Source organism: Dryobates pubescens, chromosome 2 (assembly GCF_014839835.1).
Source record: "Dryobates pubescens isolate bDryPub1 chromosome 2, bDryPub1.pri, whole genome shotgun sequence".
NCBI lineage: Eukaryota > Metazoa > Chordata > Aves > Piciformes > Picidae > Dryobates > Dryobates pubescens.
The window spans coordinates 27,282,611-27,309,107 of NC_071613.1; the positions used below are offsets into that span (position 1 = coordinate 27,282,611).

Below are 26,497 nucleotides of genomic sequence, written 5' to 3' on the forward strand. Positions count from 1 at the left end.
TGCTTGTAAATATATAGCTTTTGCTCTTCGACTGAGTTAGCTGTGGTTTCTTACTCTGTGGAGGAGGGAGAGCTAAGCCCTCTCTCAACCCACCACAGCATATTAAATGTAAGTGTCAATTTTTTTTTCCCCTTCCTTTCCACCTTTCCTAATGATCTAAGGTCAAGAACAGAGAAACATTGCATCTGCTACCATTGAATGCTTCAGTGGGATATCACAAGCCCTTCTGACTCCAGTTCCTTGAGTGGGAGCAAGGCTTCATTCTCTGCCAGCCCTTGTGAAGTAGCATGTTTGAATGGGTCAGCCTGTAGCTTTCATTGTTGGTGTGTGATTATGCTGGTTTTGGTCAAGTGAATGCCTGTTGCAGTTTTGGAACTTCAGTTATCTTTCTTGTGTTAAAGACATGACATAGGAGGATATAGTGTAAGTGAACAGCTTGCACTACATCACATTCCGTAACCTGTTCCTGGAGCTTCCAAGCTCTAAAGTGCCAGGGAGCACCACACAGTTCTGCAGTTGCTAGCAGGATTGAGCTTCAAGTGTGAACTCCATGCTGCATGAAGCCAAGGATGCAGGTGTGCCCAGGGTGACTTTATTTCCCATCGCTGTCAACTGCCACAGTTGTACAGCTTTACAAAGAGTCTGTTCTCATACTATTCTTGTTTAAAACCACTCCATTCCAGACTTCTTTTGCTCAGCTCTCTGGTTCAATTTCTGGCTCTGCCTTCAGCATCTTATTCTGTGTTAGTTTTGAAAGTTATTTTCTTGGAGTATGTTGGCAGAGATTGTGGTCTGAACTGTTGATCTGTTAGGAGGAAGGTGAGCTGCTGCCTTTGAACACAACTCAGTCACGGTTGGCCACAAACAAAGCAGGGATGGGAGGAAGCCAGTAGGTCATGGCAGAAGTTGGTTTGTGCTATAGGATTCTGTGCCACTTTCTTAGGGGGCTACTGGCCTCTTTTCTCCCTCTGGCTTGCAATAGGAAAGGGTGCCTATTTAAATGACTTCACTAGTAGAAGCTAGGCAAGTAGACTCTTCTGGATTTAAAAATAGAGAAACTTAAATAGAAGTATTATCTGTGTTTGATGCTGGTTAATAGATGTTTTTTCCTAATAAGTGTAAATCTTCATGGATCCTGGTAGCACTTCAGCATCATTCGCAAGCTAATGAGCTGCTAATTATCAGCTCTACCCAGGCTAATTAGTTCTGTTAAGAACTCTAGGCAGAGTTGTGAACTAATGTAGCTCTGCTGCTTCTAGGACTTGATGTGGTTTCTGACTTTGGGCTGTGTGTACAGACTCTAGGTACTGTGGTTTCTCCTACCAGCTGTGAGAGCTATTCTCACCCTAGCATAAATCCCATCTCCAGCTCCCAAGAGCTTGCACGCGTTTAACCAATTTCCCCCATTTAGGCATACTTGTCGTGCACTCCCCTCAAGCATGGGGCATTATAAATGGAGCTTCAAGAGGGAGAGGTCAGAAGGTGGCAGACTCATTTTGACAAAAGTCAGCAATGAGTCACCCCCTTTGCACTACAAAGTGTAGAATCCCCTTTTCCTCCTCACAGGTGTGAGCACAGGTGGGTCAGTAAAGCTCTTAAATAGTTCTAGCCTTAAAACCCTTTGCTATTCTGATTTTTTGCCCAGTGAGTCAACAGCTTGGATGTAAAGATCTGCAGATTTGTGATGGTGCAGGATATGGTATATTTGGTTTTGCTGCTAGGATGCATGATCATTCTGAGCCTTAGGTTGTCACATGGTTTCACTTAGGTTCCCAGTGATATTCTAGAGAGAAACTCTATGTGCAGCACTCTGCAACAGCCTAATAGCATTGATTTATAAGGTAAATACCATGGTACTGTTTATGCAGAGAAGTAGGCAAAGTAGCTGCTGTAAAACTCACATTGGTGTGCAAAAATTTGGAGTGCAAGCAATCTGGGATAAAAATAAAAACTATTTCAGTTTAGTTGGCCTACTTTTCTAGCCCTTCGTTTCTCTACTTTTTCTTACAGCCCCATGGAAAACTGTGCTAAGCATTCCCTAGGTGATTCCTTAGGCACTTGTGATGCTGGTCAGTACCACCTCTCTCTGAAACTCTCTAAAGCTTGGATAATAAATGGCATCACTTTGGTTTTCCTTCCTCCTGCTCTCTGCAGTTTCCAGTGCAAGAAGGGGTAATACACAGAGTTCGCAGATTGCAAACAACAGAAACCTCAAATGGGTTCTTCGTGCACACTAAAGTTAGTGTCAGATTAAGGAGAAAGTAAACTCAAGGGGAATGTGACTGTGAGAGGAGTGATTTAATTAAACATATTTATCTAGGAAAAGGCCCTTACTGACTTGATGTTTTGCTTTGCCATACAGGTACTCTTCATCACTATGAGCTTATGTCATAGAGGGACTGTAGCCCACTTAATGAGTGGATGTTAAGTTTCCCATCTGAGGACAAGTTGATTTGGTTGCTTTCTACCACTTAGGATCACGTTTGGTGAATGTATTTGCTCCACCACCTCAAGCTGATCGTGTGCCAAGGAGACATGCAAAGCTGCTCTTTCTCTGGATATTGATGTGGTATCTTAACGCATTGTGACACTTCAGGCTCCTCAGCAGCACAGGATATGGAGGCTCTCGAAGTTGACGACATTAGCCCTGCCTTGGAGGTGACTGAAGAGTTTTTCAATAGTTTTGATACTAAGCTTGAGAAGATTGTGCAGCCCTCTGAGGTGTATGGTGTACAGGAGGTCCCTGAACTGGTTGGGCATGAGGTATTTGATCAGATAACAGAGAGCAGGAATTTGAGGAACGTCGCCTCCTTAGCCAAAAGCAGCCTCCTCTGGGATCATTGCAAAAATGGCCTATTGGAAACCAAAGCTCAGACGGCATTCCCTGCCAAAGACCAGCGTGTGATGCAGAGGGGAACAGCTGCTAACAACCTTGGTTGGGCAGGGGAAGGGGAGACAGCAGCTTTTAACATCTTCAATATCTGCCAGCGGAGAAGAGACAGGCCTCGCTCAGTGAACGACATCCTAGTGCAGAATGAGGAAGCCTCCACATTCAAGCCAGGACACCACAGATCACGCTCTGATATCAGCCATGTGAACTGGGGAGTGGTCTTCACAGGCACCTACCTGCAGCAGCCACCTGCACCTGGTCAGGACAATAACTGTGCTCTGCTCTCTTACCTGACATTAACCAAGGGAAAGGACATCCAAGGAAACACAGGTTTGTGCCGGTGCTTTATTATTTCTGGTTTTAATATTTATCTTGAAAGAGAAGTGGCATCTTTTGGAAAAAAAAACTACAACACAACAAAACAAAAAACAACCCCACCCCCCCCCAAAAAAAAAAATCAACTATGAAGTAGCTCTTAGAAGGATAGAAATCATCATGGCTTTGTTGTCTTTGATACAGCTCTGTTTGCCTGCTTAAGGATCTGTTTTTAAAGCAATCTTGACTTCTGTTCCTTTCATACTTTGAAAAACTAAGCCTTTTTTACTTTTTTCCTTCTGTTTTGTTCAGTTTGACACAGGTAAAAAATAATTTATGTATTTTTGATCATTTCCTTACCTGATTTTCCCAAACTAAAACTTTGAAAGCTAAAGCTGTGAGGAGAATGGTGACTCCAAACAGGAGGTTTTCACAGAAGTTAAAAAGCAGCCATTAAAAAGAGGGCATACAAAGCTTCCCTATGAGACCTGAAATCTCTGCTGTTTCTTTAGGAAATGCTGACTAGTCAGTCCATAAACAATTAACAAAACCCCAAGCATGCACTTTATGCTTGTCAATATTAAGGCATCTCTGCCAGCTTTGTATGGGGTTACAGGAAGTCTTGTTATCTGATTGAGGCAGGTGTCTGCAGTGAGCCGTCTGAAGTGATGTTTCAGCAAGTGATGCTTTCCCTGTCTCAAGCACTGCACTGGAAGAGGTTGTGCTCGGGGCTTTATAACTAATGACCCAGTGTCTCCATCTCTATGATTTGTTTTGTAGGTGCCAGAAGTGGACTGGGCACTTATGGAAAAGCAATGCAGTTATTAGCAATCTTTTCTTAATTTAATGAAGGGATTTAGAAATCAAAAGGGTATGAAAGAGTGTGTGCATGCATGTGGTAGGATGGCTCCAGTTATGAATAGGTAGCCTGAATAGGCTGGGTTGGGTTTTCCAGGTAAGTCAGATATTTTGAAGCCTGAAAAGCAGATGCCTTAATGTTTGTAGATACATGCATATATAAGTGTGTATATATATATATATATATATAAAAAATATGTAGGTGTTATGTTATTGTGTTATGCTGTGATACAGATGTTGTATCCCAAAGAAGGATGCTCTGAGTTGACAAAGGCAAGTATACCTGCTGTTACTTTTGCTTAGGCAGATATATTGCTTCCTACAGAGTTAGGTCCTTGTTGTGTCCTTTCTGTGGAAGGGATGCAGAACAGGAGCACACCTAAAAGCCTAGAGATAGAGCTCTCAGTTTTCATTAGCCATACTGTTGGCATCTCATGGGTGTTACTTAACTCACAACACCTATATCTGCCTACAGAAACACCATTAATTTGTACATACTAGAGGTCACTTCATGTCCTGGTTTGTCCTTTCCTCTCCTCTCCTCCTCCTCCCCTCCTCCCCTCTCCTAGCATCTGCACTTTTGTAAGTGGGTTGTCATCAGTGTTGTCCTCCTTCAACTGTAGCTCCCAGTTCAACTGTTCCACTTTTCTTATACACAGCCTTTGTACCACCTTGCTTATCCACAGTCACAGCTGAAAAGAGAAAAGCAAAATCAAGACAGTAGTTGTTGCAGATATGTGTATCTGGGTTGGGTCATTATTTTCCACAAAGGACCAAAAAAATATATTTTAAGATTGGCTAAAAGCTGCTGGAGTGGTTGAAGGGATTAACATTGCCACAGCCTGTGGAGACATCCCTTTACAGGGCTTTAATACAGATTAGACTAGCACATATGGGACCCTGAGAGCAAGTTCAGCCACTCCTGTCAGTCCTTAGTGTGGGACTTCCTGGTGGAGCCTGCAGAGGTCTCCCAGTCCTCCTAGGTTGTTCGCTTGCTACAGAGATCAACTCTTCACAGTTTTTTGTCCTTATCTTCATAGTGTATTTATTACTCTGAGCTTATCTCTTCCTGCTGCTTGCTTGTTTATAATACAAATAAAATGAAACAGGATCCTTCCCTGTGCTGTGAAAGAAAAGGATCTGTAAAGAAGCTGTGCCTTTTGGGGCAGAGTCTCCTTAGGCATGCTGGCAAAATAGCCTGTGTGCTAGAAATGAGCGCTGTGCTGGGGAGCAGCAGTATGTGGAGCTAACCGAGACAGAAGTTGTAAGCAAATCCAAGGCAAGCTTTTGTATTTCTGAGCATGTGGCCTGGCAAACAAAGGGAGAATGCTGTTTCTGTGGTATCCAGCAAAAGCTTGCTTAGATGATTAAAACACAGCGTGTGAGCAGTTATCTTTGATAGTCATATGCACGTCTTCATTCAAACACAGCCACTCCCCAGAACGTGAGAACTTTTTCTTGGTAGCTGTTTTCTTAGCCTGCCATGCCCATGAGCTTGGGGAGCTCCAGAGCTGTCATTGTACTGAGTACCTGCACACTGACAAACTCTCCTTACTGCAAAAGGCTGGCACCTTGTGCCGCTTCCCAGCAAGCAGCTATGGAGATGTCAGCCTCATTGATTTTGCACCACACTCTATCAGGAAACTGAGCCTATGGGGTATTGGCAGCACTGTGGCATGGCAAAACAGACATGTCAGAGGAAGGCAACTGCCTTATACTTCCCAGCAGGCCCAAATGTTACTGTGTCTGACTGAGGCCAGGATTTCACCTCTGTCTTTCAATTAATTGGTTTTAAAAATGCCTTCCCTCCCTCCCCCCCGCACCTTTCATTCTCTTCACTTGTTTTAGCTGTCTGGGAGCCTAGCCATCATTTGGGACACTTTTGTTCTTGCACTCAGTTTTTGATCTTGCACTTAGTTATGCAGGGCGTATGTCAAACAAGGCTTGGGCCTCTCTTCATATAACTCTTGTACATATTACATACTTTCCTAGTGTGTTTTTGTAGAGGTAAGACCGTCTAAATATGTATTCATGAGGAACACACCACTAATTCACAGTCTGAGGACTAGGGGTGATTCTTGAGTTCTGAGGAGTCATTTTACAGTGCTGCATTCTCTTATTCTAGCAACCACACAGACTTTATGTCATTTTCTTTGTTTGCCAGATACCCTCACCTTTGGCAGCAGTAGTGGTGGCTGGTACTAGCTCTGTGCCTGTGGTATTGGCTCATGCAGCAGGTGCTGAGCAGGTTTATGGTGGAGCGTCATCAATTGCTGCTCTGGTCCTGCTCAGGGAGGAGTTGAAAAGACAGCTAGCTGGAAAGGGGAGGTGTGGCAAGTACTGGGGCTACTGTAGAGGTGGCCATAGATCCACAGAGGTGTGAAATGTTGGAAGTGTGACATGCAGCCTTCAGGTGTTGGCCAGGTAAAGCCAACTCTTTTGTCTGTGGTACGTAGATGCTGCACAGCCAGTGCAGCCCAATAGGCCATTAATTGCCACTGGGATGGCTGAACATTATAGGCCTGTGTGCAGAAGATAATGTTACTACCATCTGAGAGGCAGATGTGTGGAAACAACAGTTCTGCACCTTCTCTGGAGAGCAGAAAACCTCAAACTACTTGGAAAGAATCCCAAAGGTATTAAGGCAGTTAGAGAACTTCCCCTGTAGTGGCCAATTTATTTTCATCATTAAAAGGTAGTCAAGAAGCAAGTAGCTGTACTGTAGAGATCTGAGGAGCCAAAAGTGTTATTTAAAATAGAAAGCGAGTTGGATGCCTGAAGTCTCTAAGCACCAATGACTGTCTGCAAACCTAGCAAGAGATAGTCCCTTCTCCCAGGAGATTACATGTTAGATACACCACTGCAGTAAGAGTTGAGTAGGGACAAAGAGAGGTAAGGTGCTTTGCCCAAGATCAAGTGGGAATATAATTTGGAGAACCTGACTTCAAATTATCTGCTGGATGATAGTTCCCCACTAACCCCTTCAGCTAACTGGGGGAGTGCAGCACTTGTTCCTCACAGATTCACTCCTGTTTGCTATTTGGGTTTGGGCACTGGAGCTGGAAGAGCCATGAGGACGAGCAGCAGCAGTGGAAGGGGCTAAGATGGTCAGTTGTGTGGAGGGAAACCTGACCTACTGCACTCCCTTGCCTGGGAGGCTGTGGGAGGGTGCAGTGATAAGAGAGGGGGAGTGTGGTGGGAGGTGATGGGAGTGGCCCACATAGAATGAATAAATTCACAGTACAGGAGGATTATAGTAAGCAGCACCGATGAGTTTGGTTGTGAAGCTGTTCATGTTGGGAAGGTTGTTCTTTATGGAGATTTTTGTTCTGGAGTGACAGCACTCTGTAAAGCTAAAGAACAATTTTCATCTTCTGGGGCAGTACTGATTGCTTCCAGTGATGTTGTGATGACTTTCACAACTGAATTTTCAGGTTAGTCGCTATCGTTCCCTTAGTGGTGTCAACTAATTCTCCTAATGTGAACTGACTCTGTTTTCATAGCATTGACAGTCACTTTATACTCTGTCTTCCTTCTTTTTACAGCCAAATTAAGCCAATTTAAAAAAAAAAAAAAAATCCATCTTTATTGGGTATTCTTGCTTCTTTTGCACGGTGTCAGTATGCACAGGGTGCTGGTGCTCAGCAAATGCTATGCGAGTATTAGCCTTGCTGCAGAGGACCCAAAGAGATTGGATAGAGTGGCTGGGCAGCTGGGATCCTATGGACTTCAGCAGGTTCTTGAATGTTTCTCATACAATACCTCACTTGAAGGGAAAGACATAAAGAATAACATGTTCAATTTCTTTATACATCTGTTTAGACCGTTTGCTCAGTGAGTAGCTTATTTTTGGTGAACAGGTAAGCCCATCTTGCTAGCAATACACAAATCCAAAAGTAAGGCTTTGCAGGTTCAACATTTTCAAAGCAGGTTCTGCTTTCCTTAAGCCTAAAGAAAGATGAAAAAGAGTGCATGTCCTTCTGGTGGGGAGAGATGCTGGGTTTTAATGCAAGCTGCTACCTAGTTAGAAGTCCTGTTGCTGTAGTGGTGGCTTGAAAAGAGGTGGCATTGGGAGAAGAAGGCAGATATGATTCCAAGATAACCATCTGCTGGAAATTTGTGGGTAAATACCAGTGCCATTATTTCAGGACCAAGTGGAATCAGAAGTACTTGCTTGAGAAATATGCCTACAGAGCCATATGGGAAAATTGATGGGAAGACGGTAGTTTTAAGTAGGACAGAAATGGACGTTGTGGATCTGAGTCACACTGGTAGAGGCACAGTTTATCCTTAATCTAGCAAATTCCACCAAACAGGTGACTAGCCTATTTTAGGTCTCAAAGGTTGCTTCTAAATTCTATGGAAATCAGAGAGGAGGACTCCTAACAAAAACTCTGTAACTTTATCTCTTACTAAAGAATTCCAAGAGGAGTGCTACCTCAAATGGCAAACCCCTCAGGAAGTAGGCATCTCTGCTTCTTTTCTTCTCCAAGTTACTTGGTATTACTGTCATCAGAAATGCTTGTGATGGAAAACAAGGCAAGTTCTTCTGCCATACCAACAGGGATGCAAATACAGTCAGTTGTTCAGGACCATATATCTTATGGACATGCAGAGACAATGTTTGGGTCCCCTCTGCTGTGGTGCTGGATGCACCAACTACTGCCAAAAGTGAAGAGAGTTAGATGTACGCTTGCTGCAGAGTTCCTCGCTGAGACAAGTGGGCAGTTGACAAAGGAGAGACACTGAGGAAGATACTGCCCTGTTCCCAGCTGCTGAATCTCTTTGTTTCCCTCTGCCTTCTTCTCCCTGTTCCCTTGAAATTATAACTCCAAATGGCTCAGGCGTGGGCCATTTACTGTGATTATGTCCCTTTTTTCACTCTTATGCAATTTACTCTCCCTGTTCTATAGGGAGGAAAAGAGCTGCAGTTTGTTTGGAAGGTGGATGGAGAGATGGTAGCATTTGCTCTCTGAGTGGAAAGGTATTATCTGGCACACTGTGCATCAAGGAAATGAAGGGGCAGAGGGCTGCAAGGTGTGTGTGTATGGGTAGCATATGGATTCAACCTGTCTCTGCCAGCATCTATTACCCTGACCTAAACAATATGAGGCATTTGAATTTTAATCAAGTTGGCTGCTGCTTCTGTCCCAGTTAGAGCAAGAGCCAGTGGAGCTGATTCACAGGAGCTTGAAGGGAAGGAGTGTGATGAAGGAGGGAGAGGGAAGTGCCTTTATGAAAGGCAGGAAAGATAGCCTTTCTCTAACTTAACAAAAGACAGCAAACCTGTGTGCAGATGAAGGAGGGGTGGGTGGGGGAAGGTTACGAGTTGTCTTATTATGGAGAAGCTTGAACTGTCATCTGTACTTGATGGAAGCGAGAGAGATTGCAGTTGGAGCTGCAGAAATGGTGCATCTCTGACTGGCTTAATAGAAAGGGAAGATGACTCTAGAATGGCTGCCCATTATCTGCACTACAAAGAGATTAGTGTGGGTTTCAAAGAAATTAATGGCTTTTGAGTTAGCACAGAAATACTAATGAATGTCAGGGCTGGAGATGTATGGTGAATAAAGTTGGTTCTCTTTTTGCGTGTGTGTTTCTATCCATTTAGGCTATTAAAGTGTGCTTTTTCCCCACCTTTTTAAGGTTTAGATTGGGCTTTCAGTTTTGATATTTAGCTGAAATACTCTTGAGTTGCTTGCTTGTGCCCAAGATATAGTTATATTGATTTATTTTCCACCTTTTCAGACATAATGCCAAAGCAGCAATTTTTAAATTGTTGTTATGATTTTAGTCTTATAAGCAGGAAATCTTTGTAGGTAAGGTGTAGAGTGCTCTGAACATAGTGTTAAATTCATGCTCCATTCTGAGCATGAGGGTGACAATGGAAAGCTGAGGCTGAGCTGGCAAGGCAAATTTAAGGATATAAACCAATTCTTATGTATGTTCATAAAGTTCAGCTGAAGGTTGTTTACTTAATCTTTATAAATCCTTAACGTTGGTCTTCACTGAAGAGCTAGCCAAAGCTTTTACGCTGTTGCTGTCCTGAATCCTCCTCCTCTCCTATGTGAAACACAACCAACTACAACAATGTTTTTAGCCAAGGGCAGGAGTATCTCTTTCGATTGTAGGTTACAGCCCAAGTTCTCCTTTCTCACCAACTGGTATCATAAGACTCTTGAATATTAACTAAATCCTTCAAATACACACAGTCCCTGACTCTCCTTTTGCCCCTGGGAGGCTGGACACTCTCACTCATTAGCCAGTGGCAAGAGCACAGCTTTGCCAGCAGTCTTAACCATGTTATCCTCAGTACAGATGGGGATACAATAACTTCTTACGAGTTCATCTTTGTCTCTGTTTCCAAGCTCCATCAAGCCCAGGTGGTTCTGAAGACATCCTAGATATACTCAGAGGTGATCATGTTTAAAATTATCAGAGCATGGTCTGTTAACATGAGTAGTAGCTGGTTAAGCTGAGATGCTGAAAGTATTTTGTGCCTCCAGCTGTCTAACCCTATTACTCTTTCAAAGCTCGAGGGCAGAAACCATGAGTGAAACAGCTCCTGTACTGCTGCAGTTTGTAATGCTGTGCGTCAAAGTCAGCTGAGTTTGGTTTGACCTAATTGTGCTGGGCAGTGGATGAGGAGCTGTTCTCAGGTGGCTACCTTGCTCCTGTGTCAGGAATAGCAGTGTGCAAGGGAAATGGACAACTGGAAGCAGAAACCTGTTTACTTGTGTCTGTTAATTCTGTCATTGTTCAGCAAGTCGAGAGCCATTACAGATACCCTTACTGGAGAGGTGAAGTAGAAGTCTAATGGGAGCAAGAATGTGCTCCTTATGGCTGTGTTGTTTTGAGGTGCCAAGTGCTAGTAACAATGAATGCCATTGAATTTTTACAGGGACCAAAAAAATTGCTTAGAGGTGTATGTCCAGCCCAGGGTGAAAGTACAATGCTTGCATGTTTTAATGGTGGCTGAAGTTGTACAAATCAGATTGGAACAAATCTTGTACACACTTTTTTTAAAACCCAGAAATACTTTTGATTATGTTTCCTTTAAATTCACATCCCTTTGGTGCCCTGAGTGACTCATGTATGGCTGGTTTTCTGGAGAGAAACAAAATTCCCTTCAACTTTGCCTTGGGCCTGGGTTTGTAAAAGGGTCTGCTCCAAAGCACCTGAAATACTGAGGTGCTTAGATACACATGGTTTCCTCTGGCTTTTCTTTTTTCTGGTCATGTCTACTGGTCCTGAGGCTAATTTTCACAAATCATCAAAGCTCCTCTCTAGTAAATGGAGCTGTGCAAAATGTTCTGGGTCATGCCAAAATGTGGTAAGGGTCTGCTGCCACTGGGCACAGTTATCCATTCTTTGTGTCATGGTAAGTCTGGGTGCCAGGTGTAGTGCCAGGGTGTTGTATGTGTTTCTCAGTGTTGAAACCTATTTTAGTTGGCAATAGATTACTTGCTAATATTGTTCTCTTCTAGACTAGGTTCTTGGGAGACTTGCAGTTATTGCTCTGTGACTATTCTCCTGGATAATCTTGGGAAAATTGCTTTGTTTGTCTGTCTCTCTGTTTCTTTGTCCCCTTTTGTAAGGAGTTTTGGTACCTCTGGGGGAAAAAAGTGCTGCATTCTCATTCGCTCAAATGTACAATCAGTGCTTGAGTGAAGCCTCTTCCCGTGATTTTATCCTCCAGGTGTATCATGTGTGGGCAAGGGAGATGCATAAATCAGAATGACAGAGATTTGAAACAATTATTCTGAAATAATTAATGGCAATTATTTCATTTTGTTTCCTCCAGAACACAAGCCAATGTTCCCAAATATTCTGAAGAAGGGATACTTAGAAATTAGAAGAGACAACGACAACTTCTGGCAAACCTGTTACGCTGAGCTCTCCCCATACAAACTGTACCTGTATTACTTGGACAGCAGTGGCAACCAGGCTCTTCCCACTGTGTACCCACTCATGCATTTTCAAAGGGTCACTGTTACTGGTTGCATTGAAACAAAGGTGGTGGATGCTGTCATGTCAGACAACTCACAGCTACAGATGAAGGCAGAGTCCTCTTGGGAAGCTTTGGACTGGGGCCAGAAACTCTGGGAAGTGGTGCGTGCCTCTGTGCCTGCTCTTACAAGGCAGCAGGAGAAACTGGAGAACGTGCCAAAGCCTGAAAACAACAGTGATCTTTCTCAAACCAATGGATTGTTAGAGAAGCCTATGGAGCTCTTCTTATCAATGAATTTGACTGAAAACACTAAAGACTACCAAAATATTCTCAAATCAGGGACTCTTTATAGGTTAACTGTCCAGAATAACTGGAAGGCATTTACTTTTGTCTTAAACAGGTCTTATCTCATGGCATTCCAGCCGGGTAGGCTTGATGAAGATCCTCTACTGAGCTACAATGTCGATGTGTGCCTGTCAGTCCAGACAGATACTCAGGATGGCTATGACTCTTGCTTTCAGGTCATTTTTCCTCAAGATGTCCTCCGCCTGCGTGCCGAGACTTGTCAGAGGGCCAAGGAGTGGATGGAGGCACTGAGAGCAGCAGCCAATGCTACTAGAATTTCAACTCTGAACCCACAGGTTACGCTTAGGAACAAGCCTGGAGATCGACCCTCTGGAAATGATCTTAGAAAGAGCAAGCGCCAATCTGTGACCACCAGCTTCCTGAGCATCCTGACCACGCTGTCTCTAGAGAGAGGGCTCACGGTTCAGAGCTTCAAATGTGCAGGTAAGCAACCAGGCTGCAGCATCTGCACCCACTTCTCTTCAGCAGGTAAAGAAAATCACTTGGAAGAGCATGTATGTGTTTTAGCAGACCCAGCCATTCCCTACCTCTCACTATGGCCATAAACACTCCATTGTGCTAGCTGTTCTTTGCTCTCTGTGAAACATGGAGAAAGCCTATGGGATATTCAGGGATTCACACACATTTGGTGAGCAGTGCTGAAACATTGGGTCCTGCACAGAGCGCACTATGTGGGCCAGGGTTGCCTTACAGGGTAGCTGAACTGTTTTCTTGATTCAGGACATTGGAAAGGTGTTTAAGAATCAGAAGTGTCCAGAATTCTCATCCCTTTGATTCTGGGCATGGTGCAACTTTCCAACTTCACGCACTTCTATTTTCTTTTATTACTGTGTCTCCTCTGAGACAGTTTTAGAACTCAATTTTCTGGGCATTCTGGGAAGACTCCTCAAAGCACGTATTCTTCTCTGAAACACCATCATTTGATGACATGTTCTAGCACTGAGGTTTAAGCATGAGCTTATATGCTAGGTTCTTCCCTTGAGGCAGGGGTGAAAACATCACCTTAAGGCCCTGCATGTAACTGTAAATTTCAGTTCATTTGACCTGACTCTAGTCCTAGGCAAGATCATGATTCTATTTTGATTTCATTCCCAAACTGGATAAAAGGGTCTCATGTGAATGCAGTTCATTATCCTTTGTGGAGCAAATTTGGGCACCTTATGCCTAAACTATACTTTCTGTCTGGCTTCAGTTACACTCCCTTTGATATTGTCAGATGTATTAGAAACAGCTTTTCTGAAGGATTTTCTGTGAGGATCTTGCCTCTTCCTCACTCCCCTCCAGAGAAAACTTGAGCCCCAGAAGTACTGGATTACTCTTAGACCTGATTGTGTGTGCAGTTGGGTGTGTCTCCTCTGGCAGTCACCCGCAGGTGGTGTTCCTACTTGCTTGTTCACAGTGCATGGCACCCACCTGGTAGCCAGATCATTGTAAAGGCTGGCAGTTAATGGCACAGTATTTGGGCTTCTGCCGGCATTCCATTCTGTTCTTGGCCACAAACTTTCTTGACTTCATGTCAGGTTTTCTTGGGAGTGATTATGTGCCAAATGACTGATGGAACTGATGATGCCTGGGTCCTAGGATGATTCTTGATTGCTTGGACACTCTTGGACAATAGTCATGTCTTACCTTTAAGGATAGTTGTGAAAACTGTGGGGAGGCTCTGGGAATGGGTCAAATAAGTATCGCCAAGGTGGATCCAGCCCAGTATGTTACCCAACAGGCAGCCTCATGAAACTCAAGAATAGAGTAGGAATTAACAGCCTCATTTTTATATTAATGCCCCAGGTGACATAAAAACTTTATTCCTCTCTCTCACTTCTTTTAATTCAAAGCTCAGTCAAGGAAAAAGTTATAATTTTGCTTCATCCTCTGACTGAGGTCCAGCAGAATTTCAAGTGAGCATTTCTAATGACCTCCTCAAAAATAGGAGTGGGCCCTGGAATGGCATCTATGTGATGTCTCCAATGTGAAACAGGTTTTGGACACGCACAATGCAGTGTGGAGCAAACTTTTCCATGGGAAAGGATGGATTTCCTCTCCCAAACACTGGAGAGTTCATTTACACTTATTTTCCCTAGAGAAATACGGTGCTCTGACTATGTTAGAGTTGCATGGAATTTTCTCCTGATACTTGGGAAGCATTCCCAGTTCTGCTGTGGCCTTCAAAACTGATCAGACACACCTTTACAGAGAAAAGTGAGTTGTGGAGAGTTCTGTGAGAAACCAGCCACTGGGATTGCCTGTACTGGGGGATGGGATACACAGCACTTACTGTGGGAGCATACCCTTGGTTGTCTGCCTGAGTCCCTCGGAGCATGTCTTTGAGAGTTGACTGAGACTTGTAGCCGTTACCACGGCGCAAAGGAATTAATAATTGTAATTATAACAGAGAGAAGCTGAGGAAAGTTGTCTGGCTCAGAGAAGTTTGTGCTGAGGAGATTTTGGAGGCACACCAGCACGCTGGGACTCTCCTTGTCCCTTGCTCCCTGCAGGCAGTTTGCTGCTCCCCGGCGTGGGCTGCTGTGTAAGCTGAGGGGCCTGCTGCTGGTAATTACAGCTTGCGGGCATTGAGAGCAGTTTTCCCCAGGGCTGGTGGGAGAGGTGAGCTTGGAAAAGGATGAAGGGGGGGAGAAAAGTTCTGCTTGAATTCTTCAGCCATTTAGTGCAAATTCCTGTAATTACCGTCTTTGTGTCCTGTCCCAATGGCACATAATACAGCAGAAGCCTTTCCTAATTGAGACCTTACAGGAGGTACAAATCCCTCCTTTGTTCGGCCTGACAAATTAGTGCCAGAAAGTGGCAAGGTCCGAGTGGGAATCAAAGGCAAGCAACACAAAGATGGAACTTAAGGCTACAGTAATAACCCTCTCTACTCCTACAGGGGTGGGAGGGAAGGAAAAGTAATGACCAATGAAAAATGAAGGGTCTTTTTGTTATAAATTCCCTTGACATGACAGCACCTCAGGGCTGCTTTATTTATTTAGGAAAAGTGATTAAATAGTAATACAACAGGGCAGACCATTGTCTCTCGAGCTACCCCCCCTTCCTACAGACCCCTGCTGCCTCTGCTAATTGATTGACAATGAACCTCTGATAAAGAAGGTTGTTGGGAGGACCTGATGGGGACAGGGTTGTTTTTTCACTTTTTCTCTTTGCAGTCATTGAGGGGTTCCCCTCCCTGCAGATTTTTTTTCCTGTTTGAAATACCCTCTGCATCCCCATTTCCTTCCCTTCCTCAGTGTAAGCTTTTCAAGGGACTGCTCCCAAACAGCTGACACTCACAAGCAGGTAGAGGAGAATGTGAGTCTCTGTGCCTGCTACTGACAAGTTTATCTTTGAATCCGACCAGCACTTTTCAGCTTGTGATACAGGCCAGGGCAGATGTAGTCATGGGGCAGGCAGACAAACTGTTGATACGCTGGAGTCAGAAGGGCAGCTTGAAAAAGCCTTGTCCTCATGTTTGTCTTTATCTTACTTTGGAGGGCAGGACATTATTTCTGATCATTTCAAAAAGTGAATGAACTGGCCACTGATTATCAGTGGAGCAGCATCGTTTTTATAAATACTTCTACCTTTGCTACCATTATGTACATTTTTGGCTTGGAACAGCAGCACATACTGGAACGTGGGGTTAACTAGAAACTGCTGGCACTGGATTGGCAGCCTCCTCTGTCCTTTGCACGTTCTATTGTGTAGCTTACTCTTGCCCTGTTGCTGGTGTGTAGTAATGTTCCCCTGGGAAGTGTAGGGGGCTCTGAGCAAGAGTGGAATTTGAGAATATCAATCTGCTTTGGTGAGACTTTGGAAGGACCTACCCCTTGTCTTCAGATGGATATTAAGTGAGAGTTATTTGCTATTCCAGGCTGGTAAATACAAAGTTTTATGATTTGCTCTTTAATATGTGGGAAAGTGAGAGATATAAATTATGTTAGCATGACCTGGTGGCAGTGTGTGTTATTATTTTTTATGTCTTTATTTCACCTGCGTTCAAGAGAAATCCCCAAACTGTTACAAATGTTACAAGTTTGAGATGGCTTCCATCAAAACTTGTTTGGCAAGTGCAGCATCTTGCAGGCAGTGGAAGCTGGTTGTAAGCACTCCAGTGGGTGACCTATTGGGCCTTCTGTAGGCTCCTGGGGAAAGGCAGGTTTTTCTCCTGGATAAATGCTCCTGGAAGTCTGTAAGAATCAGAGGTCCTCAGTTGCCCTTCACTTTTGCTATTGCCTTGGCACGTGTGTTCATATTTCAGTGGGTGGGCAATACAAATGGCTTCTGCCCTTGCATCCTGCTTTTTGCATAGCTCCCATTCTTTTGATGTCTCTCTTCTTTATCACCCTCTATTTTTCTCTCCCTGTCCTTTATTAACGCAATTTTTTTTTTCACAGAAATTGTTTTTTTCTGCCAACTCTTGTTGCTTGTGCACCAAGTTGTAATGGATGTTGGAATTTCTGCCTTCTGCAAAATGTGCTCTACAACCTCTTATTTGTCTGTGTGGCTTTCCTTGCTCTTCTTCTGGGGTGCCTTCTGTATTTTCCTCTCGGCTTTGTTCATATCTCTTCACTTGCCAGAAGAATACTGTTACTAGGGCTCCACTGACATGGCTGGCTCACCTGAATGCTAGGTATGGAGAAGCCAAGATTAGTAAATGGGCTGTTTCCAGAGCTTGCAGCCCTGTCAAATTGAACAGCAGGAGGAAAACTGTTGGCTTTCAAAGAGTCATTTTGCCTCTAATGCTGTGATCATGTGTGTGGATGGGAGAACAGTCCAGTAGTGCAACATGCCCAGCCTGTGCAGCCTTTGCTCTAACAGCCCCTCCTGTAGTTAAAAATAAACTCCCTTTCTTCCCTTCTTCTCTCACCCCCCTCCCCTGCAACGAAGAAATCAGTATTTTCTTAGTAGTTTGCAAACCAGAAAGCATGATTTTTTTTTAAAAAAAAAAAGGAGGAAAATTAGCCAGATGCAATGTTGACTTCGTTCAGCTTCTCCTAAAACCATATAGTTGAAACTTCTCAAATCCAGATAGTTGAAAAACATGGGTACTGCTTCACTGAATTTAGCAAATACTTTGTGAACTGTCATCACATTCAGCAATTATTTGCAGCATGCCACTGAAATAAAAATACTAGGGGACAAATCTTGTCAAACATACTACAATAATAAAATTCCAGAAAGTCCTTTGGAAGGCTGTCTGCACTCCTGTCACATTTTTGGTACCCAATAACAATTGTTCTCACCTGTCCAGGGCTTTTAGGATTGTGCTAAGTGCTGTGTGTATTTTGTGCTTGGTTTCCTTTCAATTGATCTCTTTGTTCCAGCAGCTTTTTGCCTTCTTCCCTGTATTTAAGACTCTGCAAAATCCCCAGAGAATGTGTTTTGCTCTCTAAAGGTTTTGTCTAGGTATCGTCACTTTAGACCACACTCTTACAGTGCTGTCTGTGAGTTGCAGGCCCTGTTTCTATTGATTCAAAAGTCAGACTTCCACTGTCAGCAGTGGTATTGCTAAACTCTTATTCTTTGCTAGCCAAAACCAGCTGAGCTGAAGAAACATACTAGCATTTGGAAAATACACCATGTTTAAGCAAGGCCACCGACTTGTTGGGAGAAGCAGGGGGAAGGTTTACAGACAAGGATGACTTTAATTTGCGTAACAAGGAGTACTTAATTTGCAGCAGACCTGCATGTTCCAAAACAGGAGATTGCTGGTCTGCAGTGCTTTGCCATGTGACAGCTCTTGTTTGGGGAAAGATCAGAAGATACTGCATGGTGTCTTTTATGCTTGCTTGAGTTGAGTTGATTAAGCCTGTTATCAGTTATGATCACAGAAGCCATTTAATCTGCAGTGATAAAGTGAGTGAGCACTTCTGTCCAGTTTTAAGATGGCTTGATTAGGGAAAATGGCAGCAAAAACTATTAGCTTTGTCTAAGGTGGTAGAAGTTAGGCCCTTCATCTTCCTGGGATTGGGCTGACACCTTTGCAGAGTTGAGATTTTTCCCCTTCATAGGATTTGGTTTGGAGTTGTCCTGCTGATGCCCAGAAGGGTCGTTTAGATGAGTATTTGGCCATTTTAGTGCCTGTCCTGCACCCTGATGTGCACTTTACAATCCTCAGCTGGTGTTTTACTGACTTCTTTGCCTCAGCCCTGCAGGTAGAACAGCTGATACAAATGGCTTGGCTCATGAATCTGCATAGGCATCCTGGCAGGTTTTAGCCTGCTGTGCTACCTGTGTTGGGATAGGTTACCCCACAAGCTCTAATCTGCCTCTGTGAATGACTGAAGCTTTTCAGTATGTTCTCTCTCTCTTTTTTTTCTTTTTTTTCCTCCCTTTTTTTCCCCCCATCACAAATAAAATATTTGTGCTTATTTCTTTTACTGTTATGAGCACAAGTCTGTTGTATGTGAGCATGTCTCTGCTCTCAGCATGGGCTCTTGTTTATCCTTGGCTATGCTGCATTTTTTCCTGGCTTGTGGGTGCTACGTATTAGTTCTACTGCCTCCAAAGTACTCTTGGTTGCTTGGGGATTTTTGGGGGTCCATTTATTGTGTGAAGCTAGTTTTGATGAATCTTTTGGCATAAAGAAGAGAATGCAAAAAACAGGGAGTCTAAATGTCCACCTCTCACCTTTTGGGGGATGGAAAAAGCTGTATCTGGATGAAAGGAAGTGTTTAAAGACCTGAAAACTCTCAGTACACACACATGCCAGTTCTGTAGAGAACTCGGTGATTCCTCATGAATTGCATTACAAGAGACAGCTTTATTTGTTGGGCTAGCATCTTTTAAGTCACTCAAGTCAGCTTTTGCTAATAAAGGCCTTGCAGTCACAGAACAGGACAGGCTCTTGCTCTGCCTTCTTGGTTTGTAAAACCAAGCACAAGTGCAATCAACTGTAGCAATAGGAATACCATTATTAATCATGCTCAAATTATCTGCTTAGAATCATAGAATCAGTAAGGTTGGAAAGGACCTCAAAGATCATCAAGTCCAACCTGTCACCCAAGACCTCATGACTACTAAACCATGGCACCAAGTGCCACGTCCAGTCCTCTCTTGAACACCTCCAGGGATGGTGACTTCACCACCTCTCAGGGCAGCCCATTCCAACAGCTAACAACTCTCTCTGTGAAGAACTTTCTCCTCACCTTGAGCCTAAACCTCCCCTGGTGCAGTTTGAGACTGTGTCCTCTTGTTCTGGTGCTGATTGCCTGGGAGAAGAGACCAACCCCTACCTGGCTACAACCTCCCTTCAGGTAGTTGTAGACAGCAATAACGTCTCCCCTGAGCCTCCTCTTCTCCAGGCTAAGCAACCCCAGCTCCCTCAGCCTCTCCTTGTAGGGCTTGTGCTTGGTGCCTCTCACCAGCCTCGTTGCCCTTCTCTGCACATGTTCAAGTGTCTCAATGTCCTTCTTAAATTGAGGGGCCCAGAACTAGACACAGTACTCAAGGTGTGGCCTAACCAGTGCTGAGCACAGGGGCAGAATGACTTCCCTGCTCCTGCTGGCCACATTATTTCTGATGCAGGCCAGGATGCTATTGGCCTTCTTGGCCACCTGGGCACACTGCTGGCTCATGTTCAGCTGGCTGTCAATCAGTACCCCCAGGTCCCTTTCTGTTTGGCAGCTCTCCAGCCACTCCAACCCCAGCCTGCAGCACTTCATGGGGTTGTTGTGGCCAAAGTGCAGCACCCGGCACTTGGACTTGTTGAATGACATCATGTTGGATCTGCCCATCTGTCCAGCCTGTCAAGGTCCCTCTGCAGAGCCCTACCTTCAAACAGATCAATACCTGCTTCCAACTTGGTGTCATCTGCAAATTTACTGATGACTGACTCAATCCCCTCATCCAGATCATCAATAAAGATATTGAATAGGATGGGGCCCAGCACAGATCCCTGGGGGACACCACTAGTGACTGGCTGCCAGCTGGATGTGGCACCATTCACCACCACTTTCTGGCCCTCCAGCCAGTTCCTGACCCAACACAGAGTGCTGCTGTCCAAGCCACGAGCTGACAGCCTGGCCAGGAGTTTGCTGTGGGGAGTGATGTCAGAGGCCTTACTTATGCCTATCTGGCCCTGAGTGTGTGTTTAGTTTCCATCCCTTACTAAAGAGCTGATTAATTACTGAGTCCTGCTAATAGGTCATTCCACAGGAGTTCACATCCCCTTCTGTCAGGCAGTGCTTCAGAGTCACAGCAAAGTACCAGATACTTCAGAGAATAATCCTGTATGGCATGGGGGAAAAAGTAGAAAATTAGGTTGAGGTGTACGGTCTTCTTTCTGTTGTCCTAGGAACGGGGAGAAAGGAGTTTAAAGGATGCAGTAGGAGAATACAGCCTAGGTGAATGCATTAAAGAATTCACAGTGCATGAAGTGTGCCTTCATAGCTGCTCATAATTCCCTTAAAGCAAGTTCTCTGGGAAGGATGGCACTTTGGCCCTTCTCAGCATTGACACTAAGGGTTAAAGAGCCTATATTCTGGTGAAAGTGGGGAAATACAAGCAAATAAAAAGCTAGTTTACAAAAGTATACTTTGCTTTTGTTGCAACCATTTGACACACAACTAATATTTTTTGGTCCTGGTTTACTGATACAATGTTCTTGATGGATATGTGCAAAGTGCAAGCTTACATTTTGATATTTGTGCTTTTTTCAGTATTACATTTGCAGGCTTAATTACTGCTACTTTTACTGAGGAAGCAGAATTTATCTGTGGAGCCTGCAGCACGCTTACGTGCTGCCTTCTACAATGGATAGGTGTAATGCAAACACACCAAGTGTTGCATATGCTGGCTTGTTTCCACCAGTGACTGGGTTTTATCTTGATTATTCATCTTCTTGAAGAGTGTCACAGCTCTGTGTATTCAGCTTGACTGATGTAAAGGCTGTTGTTTACTTCACCTGCTGCTAGCAGTCCAAATTTTGGATATCTACACTGATCCAATCTTCACTGATTGGAATAAAGCCTGGGTGTCTAGGGGATGATTCATCTCACCTGCCTTGGAGAGATGCTCTCTGACTGTGTGCCTGTGAGACATCACTAGTAGGATGGGCTGGGTCACTCTAGAGTAGCCTATCTACCTAACCCAGGCTTGAGCCTATAGCCAGCAAGCCTGATGGGGTGGCTAAGTTAGCTTATCTGGATTGTTTGAGACAGGAAAGACAGGGCTATGAATTGGCACTAATCAAAATGAGAAGGCTGTTAATTTGGGTCTTAGTTTTAATCTACAGCTAATAGTCAAAGTTTTCATTGATTCAGAACAGATGACCCATCCTTTGGAGTCTGGTAAACCAAAAAGGATCCTGGGAGTTAGGGACTAGTGAACCCTTCTTTATTTCTGGAGGACCTGATCTAGATTAAAATTAAAGTGTGATCTGTACAATGCTGACAGAAATAATTTGAGAGTTATATGATGCTTAGATAACTGGATAGGGTCAAATCCACGTGGCTTCAACAGGAAATAATTTCTGCCATTACTCTGTTAAGATTTTGGTTTGTTGTTACTGTTTTTTGGGGGTTTTTAAGGCTGCAAGAAGCTCACAAAAAGGTAGGCAAGGTGAGTAAAGTGTCAGACTTTGCTTGGAGATTTATGAGTTTATTATTTCTTTAGAAAGAGAATTGCTTTGGAAAACAGGCAATACTGGGAAAAGGATTGTGCATAATGTAGATTCAAACCTGGGCAAGCATGAGAGCAAACTGAGCTCGTTGTTAGCATGTCCTTCATGTGAGTTTGAGTTTTCCCATGGTGAAATGAATTGGAATAGATGCAGAGAAATCTGAGGCCAAGAACTGAAGTAATTCTCATCTTCTTTCTCTGTGCTGAGCAGCTAGAGCAAATTGCATGTCTGATCTAACACTGAAAATTTGTTGCTTTGCTCCTTCTGCTTAGTCTGCTTTATGGCTTTATCAAGCTAAAAGCCTTTTGAAGTCCATGGGTCATTTTCTTTTCTTCATAATGTATGTTGCTTGTAAATGAATTAGCTTCTCAGCTAATCTGTCACAGATTTAATTATGGTACACAATCACAAAGGAGTTGCTTTTTCCTGATTTTGAGCAAGGAACTTTATTGAATATGGAAAACAGTTGTGTACTTAATTCTAGTTTGGTCTTCTACTTTCTCTGTTTCACTGTGGAGCCACTCCCAATATTTTCTTGCTGAAAGATTAAAGAAAAAAGTATCTGCATAAAAAGAATAGTTGTGTGTGTCTGCCTCCACTGTAAGAATATGCAACACCCTGAAAATGACAGAAATTATGTTTTCCATACTTTGCAGAAGTGGAACTATATTCAGGTGTCTTGAATTCCTCCTCCATACTATCCTCACTACCACCTTAAGTCAAGGAGCGAGACTTGTTGCAACTTTCTAACCTCATCTTCCTGTACTGCTTTCTTCCCGAAGTCTTGGCACTTGGAGATGAGCATCTTGATGTTGTTACTCTTGCTCTGCTCACAGACGTGTTGTTGAGAGAGGTTCATCTGTGCCCAGCAGCACTTTCTTGCTACTGCTTTTAATAACCCCTATTTTCTTTGCTTGATTCTAAGGCTGTTTTGTTATATTTTCTGTGATGAAAGGTTTGGGATTACTCCTTCCCTCACTTTGCTAACAGTATACCTGCAGCTACGCTTCTTCCTTCTGTAGCTTGCTCCATAACATCCTTTAGGTAGGGATGATTTGGGATAATAGTAAATATCACATTATTCTCCTTGCTCTAGGCTCAGAGTTTACCAGACCTTTGTACAGATGTTACATGGATACTATTCTGTGTGAACATTGTGAATAGGCGAGAGAGGCTACTAGCTTTGCTTCTGGTAAACATGATGGCGACTTTATGTACCTGAATGTCCAGGTGCAGAATTCCCAAGGGCATTAAGCCTCAAGCTATTCTTTCCTCCTCTTCTTTCTCTCTCTTGATCTATTTTTTTCCATCTTAAAAAAACAAAGTAGCATAAGTGGTCTATGCCACAGAAATATGTTTGTCACACTACATCACTTTGAACTGCATAACATCAAAGAAAATCAGTGCTTTGATAACTTGATTTGAAAGGATTGTAGAAATAGCCATCATTATGAATCACAACAGATAGGAATGGAAAAGATGGTGATTTTCAAACAGCAAAGCTTGTAAGGTAAGGGAGAATGTAAGATAGGTGCCAGTGCCATATTCTCATCTAAAATACCCCAACCTTACAACTCTTATACAGCTTTGCAGAATATAATTTACCTGAGGATATGAAGAGGAATGAGAATACTCTGGCTAAAAATACGTTTCTGAGGAAAGGAAACAGATGTGGGCTTGTAGAAGAATAAGAGAAAAAGCAATGCAAGCTACTTGGTTAGGAACTTTATAAAACTGCTCTTCCTGAAGGGGAGGACATCCTAGGTTGTTTGATGAAACCCTCCTCATCCCAGAGACTTTCAGTTCTTATGGGTTAGACATAGGGAGGAGGAGGAGGAGGAAAGCCCTCCGAACACTTCTGTGCTTTGTTATTCCTCTCCTGAGGAAACTATCTTGGTGAACTTGAATGAGTTTCTGTCTCTAAGATTTTGCAAGACATTAAGCCTTAATGTGGTGACTTCTCAACTGCAAATGTAGTTTAGAATGATGGCAATTCAAATTGGAGTTTACCTTATTCTTGACTTCAGCCTAGTGTATAGGGGTTGGGGCACTAAGACAAACCATGAGCCTTTAGGGTGGCAGGAAGTGCACAGTGGCTATTAGGTGAAATCAGTGTGTCCTGTTCCATCACCATCCTCATCCCCCAGGCCAGTAAGTGTGGCTAATGGGAAATGTTTATAAAGGTTTCAGTGGCCTTGAGTTGAGAGACTTCAGTCTCATTTAGACACAGCTTTACCACTTTATCAGCAGGTCAAAACACATTGAGCTAGAAAACACTGCATGTCATTAAACAGTCTCTGTTTCATCCAGTGTGAGAGGTGATAACTGTATGTAATGACTACTCAACCTGGAACCAGTTGAGGTAAAAAGGCTTCAGTGATTTTCAGTGATAGGAAGTTCAGCAAGACTGGCATAGAAGAACGTGCTGTACTGAGGTACAGCTAACACAAACATCCTTTCTGAGAGCCATTCCCATTTAGCTTGGGAAAAGGGGGAGATGCTCTCTTTCAGAGACCACTTCATCTTGATATATGAGGAGAAGAGTGGGCATACTTCTGTTTCCTTTATAGAGGGACAAGATTTACCTCTGTTGTGCTCTTTAAAACATGGGCTCCATAGCAACAGCGTGAGTGCCTCCTGCATGTGTCTTCCAGGGCTACTAGTCAGGTGAATGACTGGTATTTCATCTCCTGTTAGCTGTTGAAAAGCTTCACCTTTATGTGTGAATGCATTTTTAAAACTGAAAGAATACTTATGTATGTCCTACAGAGCACTGGTACTGAGCTTACTACCAGGTATGCCTGCTGACTTCACCCATAACAGCATAATGAAGCAGGACTACATGGAAACTCTTTCAACTGATTGGTCAGGAAGCTGCTTTTTTAAATGAAAGCAAGGGAAGGGAAAGGAAAAGCAAGGCAAGACAAGGCAGGAAAATGTATGCTTTGCACTGAGGGAAATACGAGGTTGCTGGATTCTAAATTCTGATCCCAAGCCACATTCATAAGTTGACTTCTTTTTGGGGAACACACCAATGGATTACTTGAATTTGCTTTATCCTTACAAAAGCATTCTTTCTGCCCTAAAAATACTGCTTTGCAAAAAGTTCTGCTGTATTTCGCATACAAAAATTATTTCTATGATTAAACATTATGACTGTAAACTATTATGAGTTTTGTATTTGATTGTTAGCTGAGATCATGCTTTTTGCAATCTGTATATTGTTATACGACTTGAGAGATACGTTTTATGCTTATCTCTGATCTTATGAGTGGTAAAGGAGGAGGCATTAGCAGAAGTATCTCCTTCATCAACTGAACTGTTTATATATTTGCCTTTTTCAAGGAACTGCATATCCTCACTCCACAAACAAAAAAAAATAAAGGGAAGGAGAAGAGAGAGGTAGTGAGGTGTTCTGTCCCACGCTGATGCATTTGATAGTGTGTATTGCAGAGAATTTATGGACATATGGCTCTGGAGCATGGAAGAGGAGGAAGTGAATGAATTTTGTTGGTCAGGTTATTCTAATTATTTTGATTAAAGCAGAAGGAACATGATAGCATCATCTAATGGATAGAAGGAGTTCAGATTATTCCTAGAGTAGTTGAGCCGCAACCTTTCCTCAAATCGGGATAATTTGTACTGGAGAAAATAAAGATGCCTTCAGTAGGAGAAATGATGTAATTATACTGAACACAGTTATACTCACAAAAGCAGTCACTCAGTTGACTTCTGTCTGAAATATTTTATTTAACTCAGACTTTTGCTGTAAAAGTGAATATACAAGGATTCTGCTGATCATCATTACTAGCCAGCTCCAACAGAGACCATCTGAGCATACAGCATGAGCCAGAGTGGGGCTCTGGTGCTTGTTGTGTCTGTAGACATACATGTCATATGGGGATACCAGCATTTGAAGGAAAAGCAGAAATATCATCATGTGTGCTGTGTCAGAAAGGTGTCAATAACAGCCAAAGACATCTCATTGTATCTTACTCAAACATTTTTAGGCCTACTTCCTGAGCAGGTTGTTTAATGTGACTGTGCTGTCTTCAACTCTCCACTCTAGTATTATTTGAGTCTGTTGGCTTGATTTAGCCTCAGCTGAAAGACAGAGGTGTCAAATGCAGAGAGTTTCTATGTATTTTATGGAAACAGATGGTCAGGTGAAAGAGAGTTCTCTGTATTTGTTCTTTCCAACTAAAGCAGCAACTTTTGCATATGCTGGTTTACTCTGAGGACTCCGCAAAAGACAGCATAGGAAGAGGCAAGGGATCCAGCTGTTTAAAACGTGTCATACAAACCTCAGACATTGTAAGACAGAGAGTAACCCAATCATGAGAAAAAAAAAACTGCAGAAAACTGAGCTGAATCACTTCTGCTAGTCAAGGTCTACTTGTTCTCAATGTGGCTGCTGCTCACAGTTATTCATGGTGTGTCAGTGGTTTGCCTTGGCTGTGCTAATTCTGCGGCCAAATGACTTTTTATGTCCAGTGTCTCA

At 43.2% G+C, this 26,497-nt stretch overlaps 1 protein-coding gene across 1 annotated transcript in view; it reads left to right on the plus strand.

Annotated features, from left to right (window-relative positions):
• The window catches only part of PLEKHM3 (pleckstrin homology domain containing M3), a 95,001-nt gene that overhangs the window by 13,893 nt on the left and 54,611 nt on the right, over nt 1–26,497 (plus strand). The window contains exons 2-3 of the mRNA XM_054172931.1: nt 2,363–3,220; nt 11,868–12,803. Coding sequence (XP_054028906.1) covers nt 2,617–3,220; nt 11,868–12,803 — 1,540 coding nt within the window. The 5' untranslated portion in view covers nt 2,363–2,616. The remainder of the gene's footprint in view (nt 1–2,362; nt 3,221–11,867; nt 12,804–26,497) is intronic.